This window comes from Penicillium samsonianum (genome assembly GCF_028829775.1).
Source record: "Penicillium samsonianum strain IBT 33392 chromosome Unknown utg000004l_segment0_segment0, whole genome shotgun sequence".
Classification (NCBI taxonomy): Eukaryota; Fungi; Ascomycota; class Eurotiomycetes; order Eurotiales; family Aspergillaceae; genus Penicillium; species Penicillium samsonianum.
Window position 1 is genome coordinate 1,305,046 of NW_026643262.1, and position 23,325 is coordinate 1,328,370.

At 48.5% G+C, this 23,325-nt stretch overlaps 10 protein-coding genes across 10 annotated transcripts; 5 read left to right on the forward strand and 5 right to left on the reverse strand.

Annotated features, from left to right (window-relative positions):
- Nucleotides 1-390: 390 nt before the first annotated feature.
- On the forward strand, nt 391-1,544 carry N7471_007415 (uncharacterized protein; the record flags this gene model as incomplete). Its single annotated transcript, XM_057280134.1, has 3 exons — nt 391-502; nt 551-705; nt 762-1,544. The coding sequence occupies 3 exons, from the start codon at nt 391-393 to the stop codon at nt 1,542-1,544; spliced, it is 1,050 nt and encodes a 349-aa protein (XP_057134394.1).
- A 364-nt stretch (nt 1,545-1,908) lies between these two features.
- N7471_007416 (uncharacterized protein) lies at nt 1,909-2,643 on the reverse strand (the record flags this gene model as incomplete). Its single annotated transcript, XM_057280135.1, has 1 exon — nt 1,909-2,643. The coding sequence occupies one exon, from the start codon at nt 2,641-2,643 to the stop codon at nt 1,909-1,911; it is 735 nt and encodes a 244-aa protein (XP_057134395.1).
- Nucleotides 2,644-4,147: 1,504 nt separating this feature from the next.
- N7471_007417 (isopenicillin N synthase family dioxygenase) lies at nt 4,148-5,297 on the reverse strand (the record flags this gene model as incomplete). The annotated part of the gene is made up of 3 exons (XM_057280136.1): nt 4,148-4,164; nt 4,259-4,847; nt 4,920-5,297. 3 exons carry the CDS (start codon nt 5,295-5,297, stop codon nt 4,148-4,150), a joined length of 984 nt encoding a protein of 327 aa, XP_057134396.1.
- Nucleotides 5,298-5,488: 191 nt separating this feature from the next.
- N7471_007418 (SDR family oxidoreductase) lies at nt 5,489-6,412 on the reverse strand (the record flags this gene model as incomplete). The annotated part of the gene is made up of 4 exons (XM_057280137.1): nt 5,489-5,755; nt 5,810-6,013; nt 6,064-6,311; nt 6,367-6,412. 4 exons carry the CDS (start codon nt 6,410-6,412, stop codon nt 5,489-5,491), a joined length of 765 nt encoding a protein of 254 aa, XP_057134397.1.
- A 257-nt stretch (nt 6,413-6,669) lies between these two features.
- On the forward strand, nt 6,670-7,096 carry N7471_007419 (Chorismate mutase; the record flags this gene model as incomplete). The annotated part of the gene is made up of 2 exons (XM_057280138.1): nt 6,670-6,939; nt 7,040-7,096. The coding sequence occupies 2 exons, from the start codon at nt 6,670-6,672 to the stop codon at nt 7,094-7,096; spliced, it is 327 nt and encodes a 108-aa protein (XP_057134398.1).
- Nucleotides 7,097-7,720: 624 nt separating this feature from the next.
- On the forward strand, nt 7,721-9,892 carry N7471_007420 (Zn(II)2Cys6 transcription factor; the record flags this gene model as incomplete). The annotated part of the gene is made up of 3 exons (XM_057280139.1): nt 7,721-8,521; nt 8,583-9,383; nt 9,444-9,892. 3 exons carry the CDS (start codon nt 7,721-7,723, stop codon nt 9,555-9,557), a joined length of 1,716 nt encoding a protein of 571 aa, XP_057134399.1. The 3' UTR covers nt 9,558-9,892.
- A 1,186-nt stretch (nt 9,893-11,078) lies between these two features.
- Nucleotides 11,079-12,508, reverse strand: N7471_007421 (uncharacterized protein; the record flags this gene model as incomplete). Its single annotated transcript, XM_057280140.1, has 5 exons — nt 11,987-12,508; nt 11,834-11,912; nt 11,657-11,747; nt 11,302-11,540; nt 11,079-11,191 (listed from the first exon to the last, which is right to left on the reverse strand). Exons 1-5 carry the CDS (start codon nt 12,377-12,379, stop codon nt 11,079-11,081), a joined length of 915 nt encoding a protein of 304 aa, XP_057134400.1. The 5' UTR covers nt 12,380-12,508.
- Nucleotides 12,509-13,479: 971 nt separating this feature from the next.
- Nucleotides 13,480-15,621, forward strand: N7471_007422 (putative amino acid permease; the record flags this gene model as incomplete). The annotated part of the gene is made up of 10 exons (XM_057280141.1): nt 13,480-13,581; nt 13,645-13,665; nt 13,724-13,772; nt 13,829-14,095; nt 14,147-14,181; nt 14,236-14,356; nt 14,407-14,750; nt 14,812-14,934; nt 14,991-15,393; nt 15,443-15,621. 10 exons carry the CDS (start codon nt 13,480-13,482, stop codon nt 15,619-15,621), a joined length of 1,644 nt encoding a protein of 547 aa, XP_057134401.1.
- A 671-nt stretch (nt 15,622-16,292) lies between these two features.
- On the forward strand, nt 16,293-19,809 carry N7471_007423 (putative nicotinamide nucleotide transhydrogenase; the record flags this gene model as incomplete). The annotated part of the gene is made up of 5 exons (XM_057280142.1): nt 16,293-16,386; nt 16,457-19,345; nt 19,398-19,586; nt 19,643-19,717; nt 19,778-19,809. 5 exons carry the CDS (start codon nt 16,293-16,295, stop codon nt 19,807-19,809), a joined length of 3,279 nt encoding a protein of 1,092 aa, XP_057134402.1.
- Nucleotides 19,810-21,018: 1,209 nt separating this feature from the next.
- N7471_007424 (uncharacterized protein) lies at nt 21,019-22,475 on the reverse strand (the record flags this gene model as incomplete). Its single annotated transcript, XM_057280143.1, has 2 exons — nt 21,019-21,619; nt 21,682-22,475. 2 exons carry the CDS (start codon nt 22,473-22,475, stop codon nt 21,019-21,021), a joined length of 1,395 nt encoding a protein of 464 aa, XP_057134403.1.
- Nucleotides 22,476-23,325: the final 850 nt, after the last annotated feature.

The window sequence follows — 23,325 nt, forward strand, 5'->3', positions numbered from 1 at the left end:
GGTTCTTTCAATTGAGTTTGGTCATGGGCGACCGTTGATGTCACTGAAAGTGGGGGATTGAGAGAATTAAGTAATGTGTAGTATACACAATCCAATTATATTGTTGAGGTCATCGTCACCAAATATTGCACCACAATTCTTAGACAAAGCCAAATTCCAGATGCTTCGAATCTAATTAGCCTAAAACAGTCGCTGCCCCGGTTTTCGCACGCCACGGAAGGTCAAAGCCGCGCTCGGGGTCCCAATCGGGGAAACTTGAGGGCAAGTCCCGCCTGGACGCCGTCTCTTAACCCCGCATCGGTCCGTCTACTTACAAAATGTATATAAAGATATGTCCCCCCCTTCGGAATTTACTTCCTTGAAGTACATCTTAATTTCACAAAATTCATAATGTCTGACGCTCTTCCTGAAATGCAGTACCGGTTCCTCGGTAGGACCGGACTGAAAGTCTCGGTTATCTCGCTGGGTAGCTGGCTCACATATGGCGGACACGTCGGGAATGGTATGACCACCTCTATCGAAGGAATTGATCGAAGCTAACAGACAACAGACACCGCCCTTGAATGCATGAAGGTTGCCTACGATGCCGGCGTGAACTTCTTCGATACCGCCGAGGTATACTCAGGTGGACAGTCTGAGATCGTGCTCGGAGAGGCAATCAAGAAATTCGGCTGGAAGCAAAACGACCTCGTCATTTCCACCAAGGTAGGAAGCGCAATTTCCCATCCACCTTTTTTTGCCCCCACTAACCCCTCTTTCAGATCTACTGGGGCAGAGCCAACAGCGCCAACCCAGACAAACCACTCAACAACAACGGGCTCTCCCGCAAGCACATCATCGAGGGGATGAACCTCTCGCTGCAACGGCTAGGCCTCCCATACGTAGACGTGGTATACGCACACCGCGCAGACCGCGACACGCCAATGGAAGAGATCGTCCGCGGCTTCAACTACCTCATCGACAACGGCAAGGCCTTCTACTGGGGCACGTCGGAGTGGTCTGCGAGTGAAATTGCGGATGCCTGGCGCATCGCCGACAAACTCGGCCTTGTCGGTCCTGTCGTCGAGCAGCCGCAGTATAACCTCCTCGTGCGCGAGCGTGTGGAGAAGGAGTACCGCTGGCTGTACGAGGCGCACGGGCTCGGTCTGACGGTGTTCTCGCCATTGAAGGGCGGCGTTTTGACGGGCAAGTATAACGATGTTGCTGCGCCTCCGCCTGGGTCGCGGCTGGCAGAGTCGGAGGACGGATATGTGAAGGGTCTGCGCAAGACCGTTGGCGATGATACCTGGCAGCGTCAGCTGGATCAGGTTGCGGCGTTGAAGCCTGTTGCTGAGGAACTTGGGGTTTCGACGGCGCAGTTGGCGCTTGCGTGGATTCTGAAGAACCCGAATATCTCGTCTATGATTACGGGTGCGTCGAGACCGCAGCAGGTTATTGATAATATTCGGGCTTTGGAGGTGGTGGAGAAGTTGACGGATGAGGTTATTGAGAAGATTGAGATCGCTGTTGGGAATAAGCCTGCTGTCGAGGTTAGGCGGTTTTAGATAGTAGATGATAAAGGGTTTGCTCTGAGAGACTTATGCAGTCTTGGGGCTTTGAGTGACTGTTCACAATAATAGTCAGACCTAGTCATTTTCCAAAATCAAACAGTTAGATATTTTACATAGCAAAGAGGTGCAGCACTGAATTGAGCTTGAACAATATTATTGCTTCCCAGCAGCTAAAGAGGTTCTTTGAATTAAATCCGTCATATATGTAGTCGACCCTGAACGAGAGAAATGAACTTTGGATCTCCTTCATGAAGAATCCATTAACGGTTGGGCTTTTTGGGATTTGTCCAAGTTCAATTCATGCCTGATGAACCAGTCACAGTCATGCAAGGTCTCTGCCTCAACTTCTTCCCTCCATTTACCATCCAACAGTGACCGAGTAGCTACCATCAGAGTGGCTGTGGGCCTCGAATTGAGAGTTACCAACACAGTCACCGTACTCATAAGGCGCACTCAGGGATCCTTTGTAGCCCTTAGAGATAGGCGCGCCGAAAATAACGGACTGCTTTGGCACATCGGAGCACACATGCTCCTTCTTGCCATCGTTCCAGCCATACAATTCAACGAAGCCCAACTGAGAGCTCTGAATACCCTTCGATCCAGCGGGAAGAGTGTAAGAGCCGATCTGGGTGCTATTTCCTTTCACAACATCAACCAGAGTTCCGACCCATTTAGTTCCCTCGGTGTTCTTGACGTGCAGCTGATATTGGTGATCGTAAGAGCTGACGATCTCAACAGCACAGCTCACGCCGTCACCGCCGTCGGCACCGTTGGAGCAGTTGGGATCGTCGGAGGTAGTGCCCGTATTGAAGCTGGAGAAGACTCCGTGGATGATGGGAAGGCCGTGGTCATTTTCACGGGGCTGCAAACCGGTGTAGCCCACGTTGTCTTGGTTGACGAAGCCGAACTGCTGGGCGAAGTAGAAGCCGCCCTTGTGGGGAGCGCCGGAGATGTCCATTGGGAAGGATATCTCACTCAAACCCGCATCGCTGACGTTCTCGACGGACCATCCGAGGCCAACCATGCCACCGCCTTGGGCTGCGGCGGATTGGAGGAAAGGGAGAGCGAAGAGGAGGGATTGAGAGAACTTCATGTTGACGGGTTGTGAGGATTGATTGTGTGGAATAAAATCTTCAACCGGGTTGTTCAATGCTCTTTATATAGAAATGCTGCATTTTACGGAGTATCTTGCACCCTAGGAATTGATAAAGATGAAACACTGAAGTGATTATTTCAAACGATGATTGTATAATACACTGGAGTGGCAATTTAATATATTAGGTGCCTATTATTCTCTCCCCATTTTCAATTACCTATATAAAACCCATAATAATTCTGGTCCGAACGTCTGGGCATTTCGCATCTGCATGCTGTTTGCAGACCGAATATCAAACCCCGAATTCAGCAACAGCCTCTACACTACAATCGTACATTAGAAGGTAAATTTCTGTACCAATATGCTACGGGGTTCCTTCCAATCTTGGAAGGCTGTTTGGTCGAATCCACTGTGTGCATGTGGGGTTAACAAGTGGACCGGACTTGATCGTTCACAGGGAAGCAACCTTGGGACTTCTTTGAGATCTGATCTATGTATCCCATGTGTGCACGATGTGCAAAGTACTACCCCTGCCCGGGCCTCTGTACGAACTAGATTATGCAGGTACGCCTGCAAATGTCCAGATCTACATCTCCAAATCCCATATGGAGTAGGTTCGTATGTCTATAATATATTCACGTAGCAGAAAGCGTATATATCTCCACGCGAGTCCAAAAGTGGCAAGTCCCTGAAGATCACTGGTTTCATTTCGGGCTAACTATAGACATAAGCGAACTTGAAACCCGAGGTCTTTTCCCGTGTTTTTCCTTGGCATGGCATTCCCCGCAATTCAGGGTCTGCTTGCAGTATACTTTGTAATATAACTAAGTATTTTATACACTTGAATAGGCCAGCGTTATGTCCATGTAATGCTCAAAGATTTTATACGGAGTTGCTAACCAGTAAGCAATGAAAAGCCGGTACGCCAGCTGGTAAAATCCGAAATTGGCGCACGGGCGGTTAGAGGCTGCCGTCGCCGGGTACCGGCATTTCAATCCCGAGCGGGAGTTTTATATGAACACTAGATCGGGTGTCATATAGATGAACTATTTAGATTAAACGGAATTTTGTTAGGCGATATATGTTATACCCTGCAATAACCCGTACTCTGACGTATGCTTGGACTTGAAATCGTTTTGAGAGGAAGTGATTTAATTTCCAGGACCAGTTCTATGGAAACAGGGGCTCTAAAATATATCTTGTTTCAAATCACATCTTTTGAATTTAAAAGAAATGTTTAGGGCAATAAGGAATGTCACCCTTGCATACTACGATATAACAAGGTGTAAAAGGTCAAAACGCATGTCATGCCACTGTTCAATTATTGAGACCTCGGCGCCTATTGGCTGCAATGTTTCATCTCGGGATAGTTCATCCCCTGCTTAGCTAGTGAGATTGCTAACAATATTTATCGCGGGTGGCGCTTTTTCAAACTGCATACCCTATTCTACTTTCGCTCATTAGCTTGCCACATTCTTCCGCGATAAACTCGACTTCTCAGTCAATCCTTGATTTCAACTAGAGTCATTGACATAATTAAGAAACACATCTGCATAAAATATCTGCCCTACATCCCGATGACTCCGAATCTTTGTCCGTAACTGCGACTCACCCCAAGTATCATACCTGCCCCTCAAAAAGGCCGAGTCAACACTCGCACCCTCCGACGCCTCCAGCGCCATCTTTTGTATAGCAAAATGATTCCTTAGAGTCTCAACCGCCTCCTCCTTCGTCAGACTTCCCCGAACACCCTGGAAAAAGGGCACACTATACCTCTCCGACGGACCTGATAACACACGATGAGTTGTCGCCTTACACACACCATGGGTAACCACCTCAAAAGCCTGTCCAATATTCACAACGAACGTATCTTCGATGACAGGGATGTCGATCCATTCACCTGTCTTGTTAAGAGCCTGTAAACCCTTCACAGTTGGAGGTGATGCTTGGAGAAGAAATGTCCACCACCCAGAGGAATCTTTGTGGGGGCCCACGCCTTGAATGTTGGGATCTGAACTAGGATCTGAGGCGGGATAATGGACTAGCTTGAGACGGTGCTGTTCCGAGAGGAATGAGAATAGAGTCTCAACGTCCAGGGAGAGTGCTTCGGCGACCAAGCGTAAGAATCGCTCGCTGAGATTTGTTAATTCGCGAATATATCTCTCGATGACCGTTCGAAGAGATGGGTCTTGCGACGGCCACTGTTAAATATTATCAGTATAAACTTTTGAACCAGATGACCGATGAGCTGCGTGAGATAGGTGTTGATGTACCTGGTTCGGTCCTTTCAACCTTTCATAAAGAGGAAGACCCACGCGCCATAAGTCAGGTAGCTCGGTTGCAAACTCGAACTGTTCGCGTTTATCTGTTACTCCGGCTGTTGTTTCTGAGCCTACTTGGCTGTATCCCAGAAAATGGGGGGAGTTGTGTAAAGCCACTTCTTCTTTTTCGGCTGGATCGAGGGCAAATAGTTTAGGGAGGGCATGTTTCAGGTCGGCGATTACGTCCTGTGGAACATCGTGATTCGTGATATACAGGAACCCAATGCAGGTGAGGGCGTGGTGGAGTTCTTGGATAAGTTTGGGCCGGGTTACGGGCGACTTGGCGAGGGATAGGTCGATGACCGGGATGGATTTGAAGTTGGATGTCATTTTTGTGTCCAGGTCAGTGGCAGTCACCAGTGACTTAGGGATGTAAGTTATGTCGGCAGATAGATTGAGCCATGGCGTAACATCTCAACAATTTCCAAGGTTAGTCTTCTACCCCACGTTTCTGCGGGGTAAATCGGGATGGAGAAATTAATTCAAAGTTGACTTTGATTTGTCTGACTTGTCTCGATTATCTAAACACACTTTCCACCATCCACCACCATCTCGGTGCCGTTGATAAAACGAGCCTCATCACTAGCCAGGTACAGGCACATGTTGGCGATATCATCCACTTCGGTGAGGCGGCCCAGTGGCACATTTCCGATGAATTTCTCTCGGTTCTCCGGGGTATCTTCCATACCGGTGAACATGGAAAATAGTCCAGTACCAGAAAGAAGAGGAGCAACAGTGTTGAATCGGATATTGTGGGGACCGTACTCTGCAGCGAGACCTTTGGTGGCCTATATAGATTGTTAGCGATTCATAATTCATTCACAGTCTAAACATCCACTCACATTGGTGACTGCCCCCTTAGTGGCATTATACCAAACCAACCCAGGCCGTGGTCGACTCGCACCCGTGGACGAGATGTTGATCACCGACCCACCCTGGCCTTGCTCGATGAAACGCGGCATCAGGGCCTTTGTAGCGAAATAAATGCTCTTCACGTTGACCTTGAACACGCGCTCCCACTCTTCCTCTGTGACCTCTGCTGTTGGCTGAAATCAGGAAATTAGCGAGGTCCCATCATACAACATGTTAAACCCACCTTGTTGCGATAAGTAGTGCCTGCATTGTTCACCAACACATCCACTCGCCCAAACTTGGAGAATGCCAAATCTAACACCGTATTCCAGTCCGCTTCTTGTGTGACATCTTGGCGCTGAAAGATGAGGTTGGAAGGGTTCTGCGCGGCGATTTTCTCGCCGCCCTCAACGTTGATATCGGTAACGATTACTTTGGCACCCTCTTCGCCGAATCGTCGAGCGATAGCTGCACCGAATCCATTACCTCCTCCTAAAAGCAAGGGTATTAGCATCCACAACGGAATGGTCTGGAATAACAGTCTTACCGGTGACGATGGCAACCTTGCCTTGAAGTCTTGACCCTTGAGACATCTTGACGAACTTCAGTAAGAGAATTGAGAGTTATTAGAAGTAATAGAGAAACAAGTCCTTTTGAAGTAGTTCCAAACAGCCGAAGAGGGGTTTCGGTAAGAAGCTCGGAGTGAAATCCGCAATTTTCCCCGCAGTGAAGTATATCCTTGGAGGGGCATGAAATATCGTGTTAGTGAACATTCCCTTCCCCGATGATCAGCCTAACCCGTTAAGGTAGGCAATCAACGAGGAAAAAGCAAATCTAGGTTAGTATTATCATGATTTTCCAGTTTCTCTTTGGGTTTCTAACCCTTTTCACTGCTATTAGTTCAACAGCCAATGTCAATGTCAGTACGAATGCCTGTTATTGTTCCAATGTGCTCTCAAAACCTTCAGCGGACTATCGCCCTGTGCCATGGGGCACCCCAAGTGTCCATTTTTCATCATTAAATGGCACGCTAACTGCGTGCTGTGACTCTTTTGACAAGATTCCTATCGCGCTCTATGACATCGACGATCAAATAGTCGATCTCCTATCTCGGCGGTTTGTACTTTGTGCTCCATACCCTCTCTAGCCTGCCCCTAATCAAGAATCCTATGATCCTTGGTTATGATATTGACATTAATTTAACACCTTGACTCATATAGAGCCGCGTATGTCCGCGAGGCCACTCCCATGAGGCCGTCCTCAAGCAGGCAGAGTAACAAGCGGTGCATATCGGGGTTCCAGTAACGATTGCCCGGGCGGCCATGGGGGACATTCTGAACTCCAGCGTTCATTTTGATGTTAGCTAGCTTGGTGTATTGGTAAGATTTGAAACTGATCTTCACTCAAGTTTGACGCATATAACCAGTAACGGCGGTTGACATACACAACCCAACGGCCCCCACAGGGTTGGGGTAGAGCTCCCAAGAAGGAAGCTGGTTATGCTATGTGTTGGGTTGGGCTGGAACTAGATGAATCCTTCGAGTCTTCCCGCTTTGATTGGCATTAATTAAAAGCAGCCAACTTGAAGAATAGCACTATTTTCAGCCCCTGCACATGGCCGTGACGCTAAGGTCGAGCTAAGAGCTTTAAGCGTCATTAAGCGTCAGGAAACCCGATATGCAGGGGTATAAAAGTGTTTAATTTTGAATGTTGAGATGTTTTAATATAAAAAATGTGAAGCCATTGGCCAAGAGCTGATGTGTGCCGTTAGCGCCCCTCCAAACCCAGAGAGCTTCCAAGGTTGGATTCTCCTGATTAACATCCACCATGATTAATGACGATTAGCCTTTATATTAAGTGTCCATGTCTGAACACTATTTAACCTTCGAGTTTCGCGCCCGATGGAGACACGCACGGATGGTGCACCGTTGTCGGACACGTCAGATACACAACCCACCGAACCCCCGAAGCGAGTCCGCCGATGGCATCACCGAGGATTTACAGGCTGTTCTACTTGTCGCCGCCGCCATGTTCGCTGCGACGAGGCATCTCCCGCCTGTAATAACTGTGTCCGTCTTGGACGGGAGTGCGATGGCGCTCAAGGGCGGATGACCTTCAAGGTTTACGGACCCTCTCAGATACCGACGGATTCACCGCCAGAGTCATCCAGGGCACCGAAGAGACAGAACAGCAATTCAACATCCAGCCCAGAGTCAAGCGACGCTTCTGCAGTCTTCCCATTAGGGGAAAGGGAAGATGTTGCTAGCAATGCGAGCTGCAAGGCTATGATCGCCCCCACAACGCTGCCACAACAAACAACCAAGTTCCGCTTCCAGGATCCCGTTACCTCGATCAGTATCGCGAAAACGATTCAGCGCATCGAAGAGCGTTATCTCACTCATTTTGCAGATCAGGTATCAACCTTATTGACCATCTACAACACCCCTCACAATGCCAATCCCTACCGCACACATTTCCCGGATTTCGCCCGGTCGTCTCCAACAATGGCCAATGCAATGCAGGCATTGGGCGCATTACATCTCGCAAATACCTCGGTGGGGTCGCAGCGAAATAGGCATTTCCAGCAGGCAATGGGCAAATACGGTGTGGTGGTGAAGGGCTTCCGCGCAAGATACTCAGATCCCAGCCAGCAGCTTGGATTAACGGATTTCGCGACGTGCCTATTACTTTCCTTATTCGAGGTTCGTTTCCATTTGTCTTTCAAACCTGCCAGTCATGATCAATTAACTAACATTCCTGCAGATGATGGATTCCCAACACCACAACTGGGCAGTACATCTCAAAGGAGCTCGCGAAATCTACAACATCCTCTTCTATCCTCAACCCGGGGACTCAGCACGCGAAGTACAACGCGTCGCCGAGACAAACCATCCGCTCCGCCCATTCCTCGTCTCCCTACTGTCTTATCTCGATGTGGCGGGTGCATGCGCAACTCCCGGCGGAACCGTGGTCGAAGGTAATTACTGGAAGACCATGGGTGGAGGGTGGGAATACAATCTCGGGACACCAAGCTTATTGTCGACGATCCCGGACAATCCACGTCTGGTCGAGCTTCGGCAGGCATGGTCAAGCCTGATGGAAGTGCAGGCATCTATCAGTACATTTGCATCGGACAAGAAAACATGGATGACAATCGACCAGTCAGATGCAATGTATAAAGACATATTCAACCAGCTGGTTGTATGGCGTGCAATGACCCCGCCCTCTCTACAGCTGCTCGCCGATCTGGACGATGAGAGCCTTGCTCAGTATCCATATCCTGACGTTCTTGAGTATGCGGGTTGCATTGAAGCATACGAGAAGGCGACATTCGTTCATCTGCTTCAGGTCGCTGGAGCTGGGCGTGTCGGTTGGATCACTGATTGGACGTATATGGACATGCTTGTCAGTCGGATTCTTCTGCTGGCTTACAAATTGCCAAAAGATGTCGGTCAATTGGCTTTTATATGGCCGCTTTTCATCGCCGGGCAGGAGACTCGGAGTGAGCCTGAGCAAAAATACGTTCGCCAAACCATGCAGGAGTTGAAGCGGTTTGGTTTCAGGGTATGTCGCAAACCAACTTCATCAAGAGGCCAGTCCGAATGCTAATATCTCACAACTTAGAACGTCGACAAAGCACTCGAAACCCTAGAAGGGGTCTGGTTCAAGCGACGCTCCTTTCCTGGAGGTTGGATCCAGACCTTGGAGGAAGTTCAGACGAATATCCTTCTTCCCTGATGTGAAGCTGGCTAGAGTCGACATCCCCAAACTCCCTCGCCTCGACCCTGCTTATGAAGGGGAGGCCGTCAACTCCCGGAGGCGCTCTCAAACAACCACCAAAATACACACCAGCTCCACTCTCCTCCGCCGCTTGTTCTTCCGCTCTCTCTACGACGCCGATTCCCTCACGACATCATCGTTACATATCTTGCCTTGCTTTTCTTTGATACCCCATGACTTCAAATTGACTCTTTTATAGCTACGGACTTGGTCTGATAGCTTTCCTACATCGCAGCATGTATATCAAGCAACATATATAGACCAGGCAAATGGAAATATAATAATCATCACCATCATCATCATCATCATAAGCTGTGCTACCACCGTGGCGCGTGGCGTGAATTACGGTAAAATTCCCTGGGCATCCGATATGCGAGTTCCAGGCTAGGATGCAACTCGTAATGTGACACTGAGGGTGAAGCCAAGATGAGCAGAGATTCTAGAGCAGCAGATGGTGGGGCATGACTCTTTACGTGTGCTATCTCGTCCCCGATCAGGTGCCTTCCTTTTTGGGTCAAAACAAAAATCGTCACCTACCCCAGTTTCCTCATCCTTAAGCCACTGGGAAAATATAAATACCCCCCTCCCCCCAAATTTCTCTCTCTCTTCTTCTTTCTTCTCTCCTCAACACTCCGGGCCCACATTGCACTCCGTGGATCCCTGGACACCCACTATTTTTTTGAACTTTCTCAGCTTCAGGGTCATATTCAACATATGTCTCCTGTTGTCCAGTTATCGGTTTTATCCTGAGGACTCTGACGGGTCTTCTGTAGGCGGCCTAGGCTAGGCTGCGAATGGCACGAAGTATGTATATGCGGGCTACCTACACGCTATCTTCGGATGCTTCCGGTGCTTTGCTATGACCTCTGTGGATACAGACTGTACGTGTCTAGGTGCTCCCGTTGTCCGTCAGGAGCTGAACAACCAAGGGGCTCTGTTCGCATCTCCTTTCACGTGCTCTTTGAGTCAATTTTTCGTGCTTACCTTGCAGAGATAGCTCTCTGTTGTCTGAAGATTTTTCTGAGTACAGTTTGTGTCCTGAAGGTTCCTACCTTTTTATGGTTCCACTTTCATTGTTGTCTTGTTGCTCTGTCCACTTTTTTGTTGCCTCTTACTGTTGTCTCTTGTTGTTCCCCTCTCCTGCTTAGATCTATAATGCCAACCCCTTACCCTTCCAATACCTCCTTTTCCATCGTAGCTAAGCATCAGCTCTCCCGATAGGGGCATTAGGCTCTGCATCACTCTAATCGTACCCATTTATCAAATAGCAAGATAGATAACATAGAAAGATAAATGAGAAAGGGTATTGTATAACCCCCATATGGAACCTATGTAGGGCATGTGAGAGGGCATGAACGGTTTCCAACATGTTATGGGCGTATATTTGGAACCAACCCTTTGTCATTATATTTCTGCCTCTGCTATAGCAGAGGCTTGTACTCATTATTTGGGATCAATAATTTGGGAAGGGCAAAGTAACTACAAAGCACTTTGCATCGAGCGCGTAAACACTAAAGCCCTGACCTCAACACTGATCCTTGGGCATGCATCATTCGGGGTATCCGGCAGTGTGAATGATGTGTGGGGAGTATCTATAAACAGATATATTCTGTTAGAATCATCTTGCTCTCATTTCCCGTCTTCGCATCTTCGAATCAATTGTAGGATAGAATATGGAATCCGGGGCTGGAATATTACTCACATTTCAAACTCCCCTCTTTCGAATCAAAACTCTTGAACAGCAGCACATCTTCAACACCTTGTCTGCTCAAATAATACCATTGGCGAATATTCCCTGGCTCATAAAGTGGATAAAGCAGCGTGCCTGTATAGTCACCGCCGATCATATCTGTTTCGACCAATTTAGATGTGTCGACAGTTCTCCCGTCACATACAGCAATGGGTTGCTCTTCGACAGGTCCATTAATAGTCCGCCATAAGCTGAAACTTTCATGTCAGATAAAACTAAGAAAGCTATTAAAAGCATACATATGTATAGCTTTTGAAGGAAAGGAGTTGGAGTTGCAAAGTCGCCAGTTATGTTTCTTAACACTTACTTTATCATTTGTACTCGACCGGAGAGAAGGTGCTGTGCTTCTTCGGGGAGATGATTGCGAATGCGCTCTATCATGGAGGTCCCAGGTTCATCTTTGGTGAGTAAAGTGTCTTGAAAATTTCGGTCTCAGCATGCATTTTATCACCTAACCAATCGTCAGATATTCGGTTTAACTTACCTACATGCACTTGTCGCGCAAAGGTCAATAAATTCGGGTTCCTCTTTCGCCGCTCTTTCGCGCTTTTCTTCTTTCTTATCTATTAAAAGCAGAAGGCAGAAGGTAAGTCTCAATAGATCAAGCCTCGATTTCCAAGGTCCTTCGGATACTCACTTTCCAATCAAAAATAAAAACCTGATCGACCCCCTCAATCTCCTTTCTCAAGATTGCCTCACATTCCGGCAAAAAGATATTTTGAATATGATCTGGGTCGCCAAACTCCTTTGCGTTTGTAAATAGAGGTGGTGGGTATCTCCGATACACAAAGCCGTTGGTCTCAAGGGTGAAACTCGGGTTTTCTTCTGCTGCTGTTGTTCCTCTGATGTCTCTGATTGTCTCGGCAAAATCCCCTTCCTGGAAAACTAGATTGTGCGGCTTCTTTTGCTCATTGTTCTTCCTTTTGCGGCCGAATTGGGCGATTCGATATGGTCTAGTATGAGTGTAACTGCTTTGCCATTGGAGATATTTCAACTTAGTTTCAATATCGATAGGCGCGCTAGAAGACATTTCGCACAACAAAGAAAGTGATAAAGAAGCAAGAGGGAGAAACAGGCATGTATTCTGACCAAAGCGCACGAAGAAGGAAGAAAAAGAGAAGCTATCACAAGAGTCTCCCTATATAGGCAGAGAGGCAGAGCCTCAGACCCTTGATAGAAAGAAAACACATTAGTACCTAGAGGTAGTTCCTGGTTTGGGGCCATTTTCTATATTGCACTACTTCTAGTTACTGCATGTGCTAACGAATAGACCAGTTCGTACGTGACCGAATTATCGCGGAGTGGGTCAAAATTGTGCACAGGCCTGGGTTGTCGTGTGAAATGACTCACTGCGGCTCCTTCAATATTAGGGATTTATTATAGCGAAGGTGCAAATGTTCTTAATATATAGTACCCCAGCTTGTTAAACGATACCTGACTCATAACATGTGTAATCACTAGGATCCCTGGAATATCACATTAGGTAATGGATTTGTTTCTGTAAATACTAAAACAGAAAGAGAAAGTAGAGCTATGATTGCCAACATTATAGCCATTTTGCAGGGCAAGCTAATAGTCTTAGCCTGCCAGGGGTGGAACAAGCACCTAACAAATACCAAAATCGGCCACATTGGAGTTCTAGTCTGTGTAACAGAAGAAACTTGCGTCTATTTATACGGAGATTATTATAAGAATTACTAATCCTCACCACATCCTCGAGGTCTGGAGTATATATAATAAAGTAAAATTTACGGATCAGACAGCTCCGACCTCGGGAGCTTCCAAGGTTATATTGGACCCTTCCCGAAAGTTAATCCAACTTTTTTAATCGACGTGATGCTTACCCGGACAATTTAATATTCATAGAATATCAAACCTTGAAAAAGGAAAAGACTACATATATATAATGTAAATGATAAACAGTCATACCATAGTCATAGTCATAGTCATAGTCATAGTCACGATCAAATCAAATCCACTCAAGGCCGTAGTGTGGGGTCTAATCTTCCCGGTGGATCATTTCGAGCACGTTTGGACCGCGGGACTAACCTTAGAAAGTCTATCCTCGAAATTTCTGACCTCTTGTCAACGACACTTGGGTTCTTTCTTTTCCCTATATACCTGTCAGATATGGCTTCTCACGACCCTGTCACTGGTTCCGCTGACCTCCTCGCCAACCAAGGTGAAGGTGATCGGGCTGAGATCAAGAGTCAGGATGATGCCGCCTTGCTGGTAAGTGGTGCATCCAGGCTTTTTTTTGTAAATCTCAAATTAACTAACATCATAATCTTCTAGCGGACCTTGGGCTATAAGCCGGTATGTTGAATCGTGTATATTAAGATTATCCGTGATCAGCAACTGAATCACTGAACAGGTTCTTCATCGGACATACACTTTGTTTGAGAATTTTGCGACCACATTCGGTACATTTTTGGCTGTTCACCATTTTGGGGGCGCATTCGTACTGACTTTTATCTAGCTGCTCTTTACTTTGTCGGTGGTGTTCGCGTTACTTTCAGCACTGGTATTGCCGCCGGTGGAAACTTGGCCTATTGGACTAGTTACCTAGTAACCATGGTGTTCACCTTCATTACTGCTGCTGTCATCGCTGAGGTTTGTTCGGCTTCTCCATCTGCCGGATCGATCTACTTGTGGGCCGCCGAAGCTGGTGGGCCCCGATTTGGCCGACTCCTTGGCTTTATCGTCGCCTGGTGGAGTACAACCGCTTGGACGACTTTCTGTGCAAGTATGTTGCGTATCTGCCCTTAAGGCTCGCATGATGCTAATTTGATCATAGGCAACACCCAGGCTGCGACGAACTATATGCTTGCGGTATGCTCTTTTTTTCTTGATTTCCCGGGATTTGGACTGATAGATCGCTTTTAGGAAATAACCGTATTTAACATCGATTTCCCATCAGACGCAAGCAGTGTCAAATTCCGCGCAGTCCAGTGGATCTGCACTGAGGTCTTGCTTGCTCTGGCCGCCCTGTTGAACTTTTTGCCTCGTATGTACAGACGTGTTAACTTTGATTTACTACATCTGACAGCGTTTTAGCTCGATATTTCAGATATGTTTTCTGGTGGTCATCCGCAGTCGTGATGCTCGACTTTGTCCTGAACCTTATCTGGCTGCCCATTGGCACCGCTCAAACATGGGGATTCCGTACCACCCACGAGGCCTTTATGACCACATACAACGGTACCGGAGCCCCCGCTGGCTGGAACTGGTGTCTTTCTTATCTTGCTACCGCTGGCATTCTGATTGGATTCGATGCCTCGGGTCACGTTGCAGAAGAAACCAAGAATGCCTCTATCACCGCCGCCCGTGGTATCTTCTGGAGTACTGTTGCCAGTGGGTTCGGTGGTTTGGCTACGATTATTCTCTTTTTGTTCTGCGCGGTTCGTCTCCATTGGTCTCTGCGAATCCAAATTTCGATCTTCTAACCTAGTTTTTCTTTAGCCCGACGCCGAGACCCTTATGGGCTTCGGCTCGCCCCAGCCCTTTGTGCCCCTTTACGCTGTTGTTCTAGGCAAGGGTGGCCATATCTTCATGAACATCATTTGCGTTTTCGCTTTATGGCTGGTGAGCTATCATCTGTTTATGCGCATGGATATCTCATAGCTGACTTTGTTTTCCAGAATACTGCAATTGCTATCATCGCCGCCTCTCGCCTTGTCTTCGCGGTCGCCCGTGATGGTGTTCTCCCCTTCTCCGGTTGGGTTTCTCGTGTAAACAACGGTCAGCCACGGAACGCAGTTATTGTTGTTTGGGGTGTCGCTGCCCTGGTCACTTGCACCATTCTTCCATCCGCCACGGCTTTTACCTCCCTCGTCTCAGCAGCCGGTGTCCCCAGCGCTGCTGCTTATGGTTTGATCTGTTTGGGTCGACTACTCTGCACTCCTAAGCGGTTCCCGAAGCCGCAGTGGAGTCTCGGCCGCTGGAGCAAGCCGTTCCAGTTCATTGGTGTCTTCTGGAATGGCTGGGTTGTCGCTGTCCTTTTCTCGCCCTACGTGTTCCCAGTCACTGGCGAGAACTTGAATTGTATGTTGTTCTCTCGCATAAGTTTTTATCTCGCTAACTTCCTGGATAGATGCCCCAATTATCATGGCTGGAGTCACCATCTTGGCATTGATCTCCTACTTCATGATGCCTGAGAGTGCCTGGCTTCCTCGAGACCGCATCACTCACTTCATTGATAGCAAGGGTGCTGTTGAGACGGTGGATGAGGTTAGCTCCACTGACCATGATGAATCGAGCACTGGTCGATGATGTGATGTGGAGGAATGCCGAGGGAACTGGCCACCAGTTCCTAGTCTCGGGCATATAATGCCTTAGAGATTGCAGTAGATAGCTTTCGGGCTTAAACCATATAATATTCTAGCTAATTCTAGCTAATTAAAAATTGCTATACTATCATACTATCATTGTTCCTAAAATGTTCCTAAAATGTGTAAATGTGGAGAATCAAGGGCTTATCGATCTTCTCCAACGCCCCCGCGTTTCATGATTATGCGGGGGAGAAACACGATAGGTTACAGATTATAGGATATAGGCTATATATACAAACACGAGTCTATATAAATTACAAATATCCGGGGGGTTTCATCGCAAGGTAGAAATTGTGCATAGCCACTTCCCCTCTTTGCTTGGACGTTCTGCGTTCTGCCGAGAATCGGTGCTTTTACTTCAATTTCCCCTCCTTTCTCTTCTTTCTGTCTTCCTGTCTTCCTGTCTTCCTGTCTTTCTGCCTTTCTGTCCTCTGCTTGGCTCCTGATGCTCTTTGGGGCTTTTGTTTTTAAAGCTCTCTAGCATTGCTTCTATCTGCCTTTCAGTCCGGACTGGATGCGGTACCCCGGTCCTGCTCCCCCTTCCTGGGCCCAATAGGTATTAGATGAGACAAAAAGACCGGACACAACGTGCAGCTTGCAGGAATACTCGCAATGAGTGCTCCAGTATCCCTGCGGTCAGCCCTGCGGCCGTGTTTTGGGGCGTCCATTGCTCGGGCGGGGAAATCTTTCATTCCGGTGACGTCGAGTAAGCTTCTCCAAATTGCGGGATCAGAAGCCCAAGTTGAGCTGTTTTCTAACCACTTTCCTCTAATTAGTCTCTCAAATTCGGCAAGCTACATCTTTGACGTCACAGAGTAAACGCCTGTCCATTTGCCAGCCGCGATGGCCCTCCATTTCCAAACGAACTGCTACAACCTCGCCCGAGTCACCTCCCTCCGAGCCCGTGTCTACCACCCCCTACTCGGCCTTGACCGTTGGAGTCCCTCTGGAGATTTTTCCTGGTGAACGCCGTGTGGCAATCACCCCGCAAAATGTCGCCCTTCTGCTGAAAAAGGGAGTTTCCCGTGTGCTCATCGAACGCGGTGCAGGCGAGCGCGCTCAGCTGCTGGACCATGCCTACGAAAAGGCCGGCGCGACAATGGTCGACCGGGACACGGTCTGGTCTGAGAGTGAAATCGTGTTGAAGGTTCGCAGCCCTCAATCAGAGGGACCATTCAATGAAATCCAGGCTTTACGCAAAGGCTCGACCGTTATCTCTTTCATCTATCCCCTCCAGAACAAGCCCCTCGTCGAGGCACTCGCGGCTCGTGGCGTGACCTCCTTTGCGATGGATCGCATTCCACGAATCTCTCGTGCGCAGACCTTTGATGCCCTTAGTTCCATGGCCAATATTGCAGGTTACAAGGCGGTACTGGAGGCTTCTAATCACTTTGGTCGCTTCTTGACTGGTCAGGTTACTGCAGCTGGAAAGATTCCTCCAAGTAAGGTCCTCGTCATCGGTGCTGGCGTAGCTGGGTTGAGCGCAATCGCCTCTGCCCGCCGCATGGGTGCTATTGTTCGTGGCTTTGATACCCGGCCTGCTGTGCGCGAGCAAGTCCAGTCTTTAGGAGCTGAGTTCGTCGAGGTTGATTTCCATGAGGATGGTTCTGGTCAGGGTGGATATGCCAAAGAAATGTCCAAGGAATTTATCGAAGCTGAAATGAAACTGTTCATGGAGCAAGCTAAAGAGGTTGATATCATTATCACCACGGCCCTGATCCCAGGCAGGCCTGCACCGAAGCTCATTACTAAGGAAATGGTTGCTGCAATGAAACCCGGCTCTGTTATCGTCGATCTTGCCGCTGAGGCAGGTGGAAATTGCGAAGCTACTGTTTCCGGGGAATTGAGCAGCTACAAGGATGTTACTATCATTGGCTATACGGATCTTCCTTCGCGTCTCCCTACCCAGTCTTCAACTCTCTACTCGAACAATATCACCAAGTACCTTCTCTCCATGGCTCCCCAGGAGAAGTCGTTTGGAATTGACTTTAAAGATGAAGTTGTGCGCGGTTCCATCGTGACTCTAAATGGTGAAATAATCCCCCCTGCTGCTCCACCCACTCCACCCCCAACCCCAAAGCTAGAGGCACAAGCTGTCGAGGCAAAGGAGGTAGTCGCTTTGACGCCGTGGCAAAAGGCAACACGCGATGTGACAGCGGTCACAGGTGCGATGGGCACCACCCTGGCGCTAGGAAAGGCAGCTGGTCCAGTCTTTATGGGCAACATGATGACCTTTGGACTTGCTGGTCTGGTCGGCTATCGTGCTGTGTGGGGTGTAGCACCCTCGCTCCACTCGCCGCTCATGAGCGTCACCAATGCCATTTCGGGTATGGTCGGCATTGGTGGACTGTTCATCATGGGAGGAGGCTTCGTGCCGACTACCATCCCCGAATACTTCGGTGCTGCCTCCGTGCTTTTGGCTTTCGTGAATATCTCCGGCGGCTTTGTGGTCACAAAGCGCATGTTGGATATGTTCAAGCGTCCAACTGACCCTCTCGAGTACCCATGGCTGTACGCCGTCCCTGCTGTGGTGTTTGGTGGTGGCTTCATTGCGGCTGCCAGCACTGGTATGTCCGGTCTGGTCCAAGCTGGATATCTCGTCAGCACAATGCTGTGCATGGGCTCAATCTCTAGTCTGGCATCGCAGCAAACAGCCCGACGCGGTAACATTTTCGGTATTCTGGGAGTAGTCTCTGGTATTCTGGCCTCACTGGCTGCGGTAGGCTTCTCTCCTGAGACGCTAACGCAGTTCATGACTGTTGCTGGAACAGGTGCATTGGTCGGAGGCTTGATCGGTCGTCGCATCACACCAACAGGTCTTCCCCAAACTGTCGCTGCTCTCCACTCGGTGGTGGGATTGGCTGCTGTTCTGACTAGTGCCGGAAGTGTGTTGGCCGATATTGGTGATATTACAACTCTGCACCTGACGACAGCGTACTTGGGTGTTCTGATTGGTGGTATCACCTTTACCGGCTCGATCGTCGCTTTCCTGAAACTGGCAGGGCGCATGTCTTCCAAGCCGACGATTCTGCCCGGCCGACACATTATCAATTCGACACTATTGGGCAGTAACATGGCAACTATGGGAGCGTTCATTACCCTGGCACCAGGAAGCCCTGCAATCGCAGCTATCTGTCTAGGAACAAGCACCATCCTAAGTTTCCTAAAGGGATACACCACGACAGCAGCCATCGGCGGTGCCGACATGCCCGTCGTCATCACGGTTTTGAACGCTTATTCCGGATTCGCCCTCGTGGCTGAAGGCCTGATGCTCGACAATCCGCTTCTCACCAGTGTCGGGTCCCTGATCGGTGTCAGCGGTTCCATTCTCTCGTACATTATGTGCGTGAATATGAACCGGTCGCTGGCAAATGTGCTATTCGGCGGAATCTCAACTCCAGCTGCGCAAACCCAGAAGAAGATTGAGGGTGAGATTAAGCAAACCAGCATCGATGACACCGTGGAAGCTCTATCCAGCGCTGAGAATGTCATCATTGTGGTTGGCTATGGTATGGCTGTTGCCAAGGCCCAGTATGCTCTTTCGGAGATTGTTGGCTTGCTGCGTGCCCGTGGTGTCAAAGTTCGCTTCGCTATTCACCCTGTTGCTGGCCGAATGCCCGGTCAATGCAATGTGCTGCTTGCAGAGGCATCCGTGCCATATGATAGTAAGACTTCTATTATTGAAATCTGTGGATTATTTGCTAACAATCGATACAGTTGTCTTGGAGATGGACGAGATCAATGAAGACTTCTCTGACACAGATGTCACGCTCGTTATTGGTGCCAATGATACCGTTAACCCTATCGCCATGGAGCCAGACTCCGCTATCTCCGGCATGCCTGTCCTCCATGCATGGAAGAGTAAGGAGGTTATAGTTATGAAGCGGGGGATGTCCAGCGGATATGGTATGATTTCCTCCCCGTCATTCCTGGTAAATGAATCCATCTAACATTTTCCACAGCGGATGTTCCAAACCCCATGTTCTTTATGCCCGGTACTCGGATGTTATTCGGCGATGCCAAGACCTCTTGCGATGGTAAGTGTCACCTGCATGGATATCTTCAAAAAAGAAATGGTGCTAATTCATTTCAAACAGCCATCAAAGCTGCCCTGGAGGCGCAGAAGTAGGCTTCGACTAGAACCCATGGACCTTTTATGACTGCATGCTATGTTTGAATTGCTCCTTGTTTACTGCGAAATCTTATGCCCTAGTGGCTGTTTTATTGCTCTATTCCACGCTCACGCTGGATGAATTGATATCTCGTCATCGGTTTACTTTTTAGTAAGTCGCGTTATTTAAAGCACTTGCAATCATTCAATCCTTTTTTTAATTAAAAGGCACTCTTAATCCAGGAGAAATGCCAAACTTGGCGTTTAATGAAGATCTTCATAGTGGAGTCCCCGGCCGAGCCCCTGGCGGACAAGTGTAGTGGGCACTAAACGGGCACTGAACACTGAACCACCCTGTCTCGGATAGATCGGGGCAGTGGGTCAAGTAAAGACGAAATTTTCGCATGTCCTTCTACAACATATATTGTACAGAATACGGAGTATAGCACAGCCCCAACTCGAGATCAAGTTGACGGTATTCTCCCTTGTCACTGTAGCAAGGAATTCACCTGCATCAAGCCAGTCAACCCGATTCCCGCCAGTCCTTTTCAGTCTATGCCGCCAAGAACTCATCGACTACCCCTTGCTAGGGTTTCTATACGCTGGCAAGACATGTAATTTTCCTCAACAAAATACATAACATCGCTTGCGTTTTACCGAAATGATGGGAGACCAAGAAATTTGTCTCCATGCGTATGTTTGTTTCCAGGGAGATTGATGACCATCTACCTCCACATCCTGGGAGTATATAAGTTGAGGATACGTGGAGGACACTTGGTTAATGATGTATAAGATACCTACTTGAATAGACACAGATATCACACTGCGTCAACGCAATAGATGCCTCAATAGCTATTTAGCTATCTAATTCAGAATAAAACCACCCAGCAGTCTTCCCAAAATCAGGTACCATGCGCCAAACATTGAAGTAGACATTAGCCATCCCAGATTGCGACTTGATGCTGCCCCTGTCCAAGTTCAGGACCGCCATACATTAGCTGTCTCAGAAACAGAGGTGAGAGGAAAAGACATGAAAACCAAATATCCACCAAAAGAAACAGATAAACCAAAACTCCATTACCAGACAGCACCAAAATGAGAACCCAAAAACCCCAAGACATGTAAGAGATTACCCATAAAAACATTACTAGATCAATATATGTTAAGTACCAGAAAGCAAAAAGCAAAAAGCAAAAAGCAAAAATCAAAAAGCCAAGAAGCCCATCTCTAAGCCTTAGCATGCGACTTCTTCCCCAGCTTCAATCCCATGAATCCCCTCCCACTCGGAAAAACGCTAGTATGCCTTGTATGGCGACGCTGGCTAGACTTTCGCACGACACGGGAGTCAGCACTGGGAAGCGGGGTGGGCTGTGTAGCGACGGAGATCTGCGAGGAAGAGGGACCATTAACGCCGACCTCTGAGCGCAGACTACTCAGTGAATGCACGCTGGATGCAGAGTGTTTCCTTGTCATGTGACGCATCATAAGCGGCGAGCGACTGGTGAGAATATCCGATACGCTGTATGTTGAGGGGCCACTGCGCTTCGAGGTGATGTATGGCGGTGGTGAGGAGGCTGATGAGATTGAGGCCGGGCTGCAGACTCTAGTGAATTGGGAGGGTGTGTCGGTGAAGCTGTTGGTTTTGACGTCCTCGGCTGAGAAGGGTGTTGATGGACGGGAAGTGTAGGTGGGCCCGCTGTTGCTGCTTGCGCTGCGCATTGAGGGGGTCCGCGGGTGCGCAGGTTTAGTGGTGGTGGCACCGGTTTGTCGGAGGCTGAGGTTCGCGGTCGGGTTCGGTACTCTTGGGTTGGGAGTGTGCGTGGTGGTGCTGGGAAATAGTGGACTGGGGGGATTTCCGAGACTCGATTGATGGTTGCACTGGGTGCGAACTGTGTATCTTCTTCTAGGGCTGGCGTTGGAGCTGTCTTGGGCGCCTGCATCATGGTGCTCCTTTTCTCAGATACTCGTGGTGACTTATTGGCTGGGTCTGACAAGCGTGACATTGTCAGTCGGCGGCTGTCAACCCTGACAAGCATGGAGCGGTTGCGGCTGCTTTCGCGGGAGCGGGAATGGCTGGGACGGGATTTTGAGGTCTTTGATCGTGACCCCAGGGCGTTGATCAAGACCACTGTAGGACGAGTTCGGGGCTCCATGAAGGTCACCTCCTTTGCAACCTGAATATCTGCATCCTCTACTGAAAATACCGACGAGGGTGAAGTAGAGCGAGACCTTGAGTTGGCCGGCTGCGGTGGTTTTGGCCAGACGTATATCGATGGCTGTAAAAAGGTGCTGGATGCCAGTTGTGGTGGAGAATCTGACGGTGGCAGTTCAAGAACCATCTGCTCCTCCGGATCAAACACATACGTATCTTCGTCGAAGGTGGCATTGCTGTTTCTCTTAATAGTAGCAGACGAGACAGGCCGGGTCCGTTTGACTGTTGGCGGAGCCAGAATATGTTCATCCCGGTCAGAATCAGGGTCCATATGAGAATTCTCGTCGGCGCTGAGATCTGAATCAAAGATTCCGGCTTGTGAGCCCACGGGCGAGGAAAGTAGATCTTGGACGCCTGTATCGGATTCCGACACGGCCTCCTCGTCTGACTCGTATCGATCTTGGAGGCTATGCCTGCTCAAGCGGTGTAGGCTCAGCGAGGGAGTAGGTTCGAACATGTTCCCGGCAGTCATCTGGTTGTAATTGGGGATAGAAGATAGAATAGATGAAGAAATAGCAACTGTTGCGAAGTATAGGCAGTTCCGAAGCGAAAGGGAAATGCAAAACCAAAAAAAAATGGGACCCTCGACCAAGAATATCAGGGTAAAAATGAGACCCAGGGAGACGTAATAGCTGTCAAATATCCCAGTGCAAAGCTGCAAAGGAGATTCAAAAATCCAGCAGGGCGACAGAAAGGACCTTTTAAGGAAGTGGACCGGAGTGGGACCAAGGAGCTATGGGCAGGGGATGCATATATCAAGCCAATATACGGAGTACGGAGTAGAAGAAGGAAAAAGAGGCATCCAGGGACATTTTTCCACACGTGTAGAAGGGCAGAAAAATGAAAAGGTTCAATAACCCTGAATTTGTTACTCCGTACTATTTCTAAATTTGTACCCAGCGCGTAATGAAGAGGGTTGAAGAGGATTGTGATTGGTGTCTCACCCTTGCAGGACAAGATAGGGCGGGTTGGCAGTTTCAGCAGGGGGAGAAAACGCGTTACACTGGATATCGTGGCGGGAAGACTGAATTGAAACCTTGAAATAAATAGATTAAAAGAGAAAAAGAGAAAAAGAGTAAAAGATTAAAAACTAAATACTGTTCAGGCTAAATCTGATAGATCACCATGAGCTATCGTTGGTCAAGGCCCATGCGCCTAATACTCCGCGATTTGTTCCTTGTCAATATGATTGGACGTTTATGCATATCAGGGTATCAGGGTATCAGGGTATCAAGGTACATACATGTATGTATCAGGGCCTGAACTTATGCACCAAGGGCAAAAGAACCTTCATATCCAGGCAAATACCTACATGTAAGTAC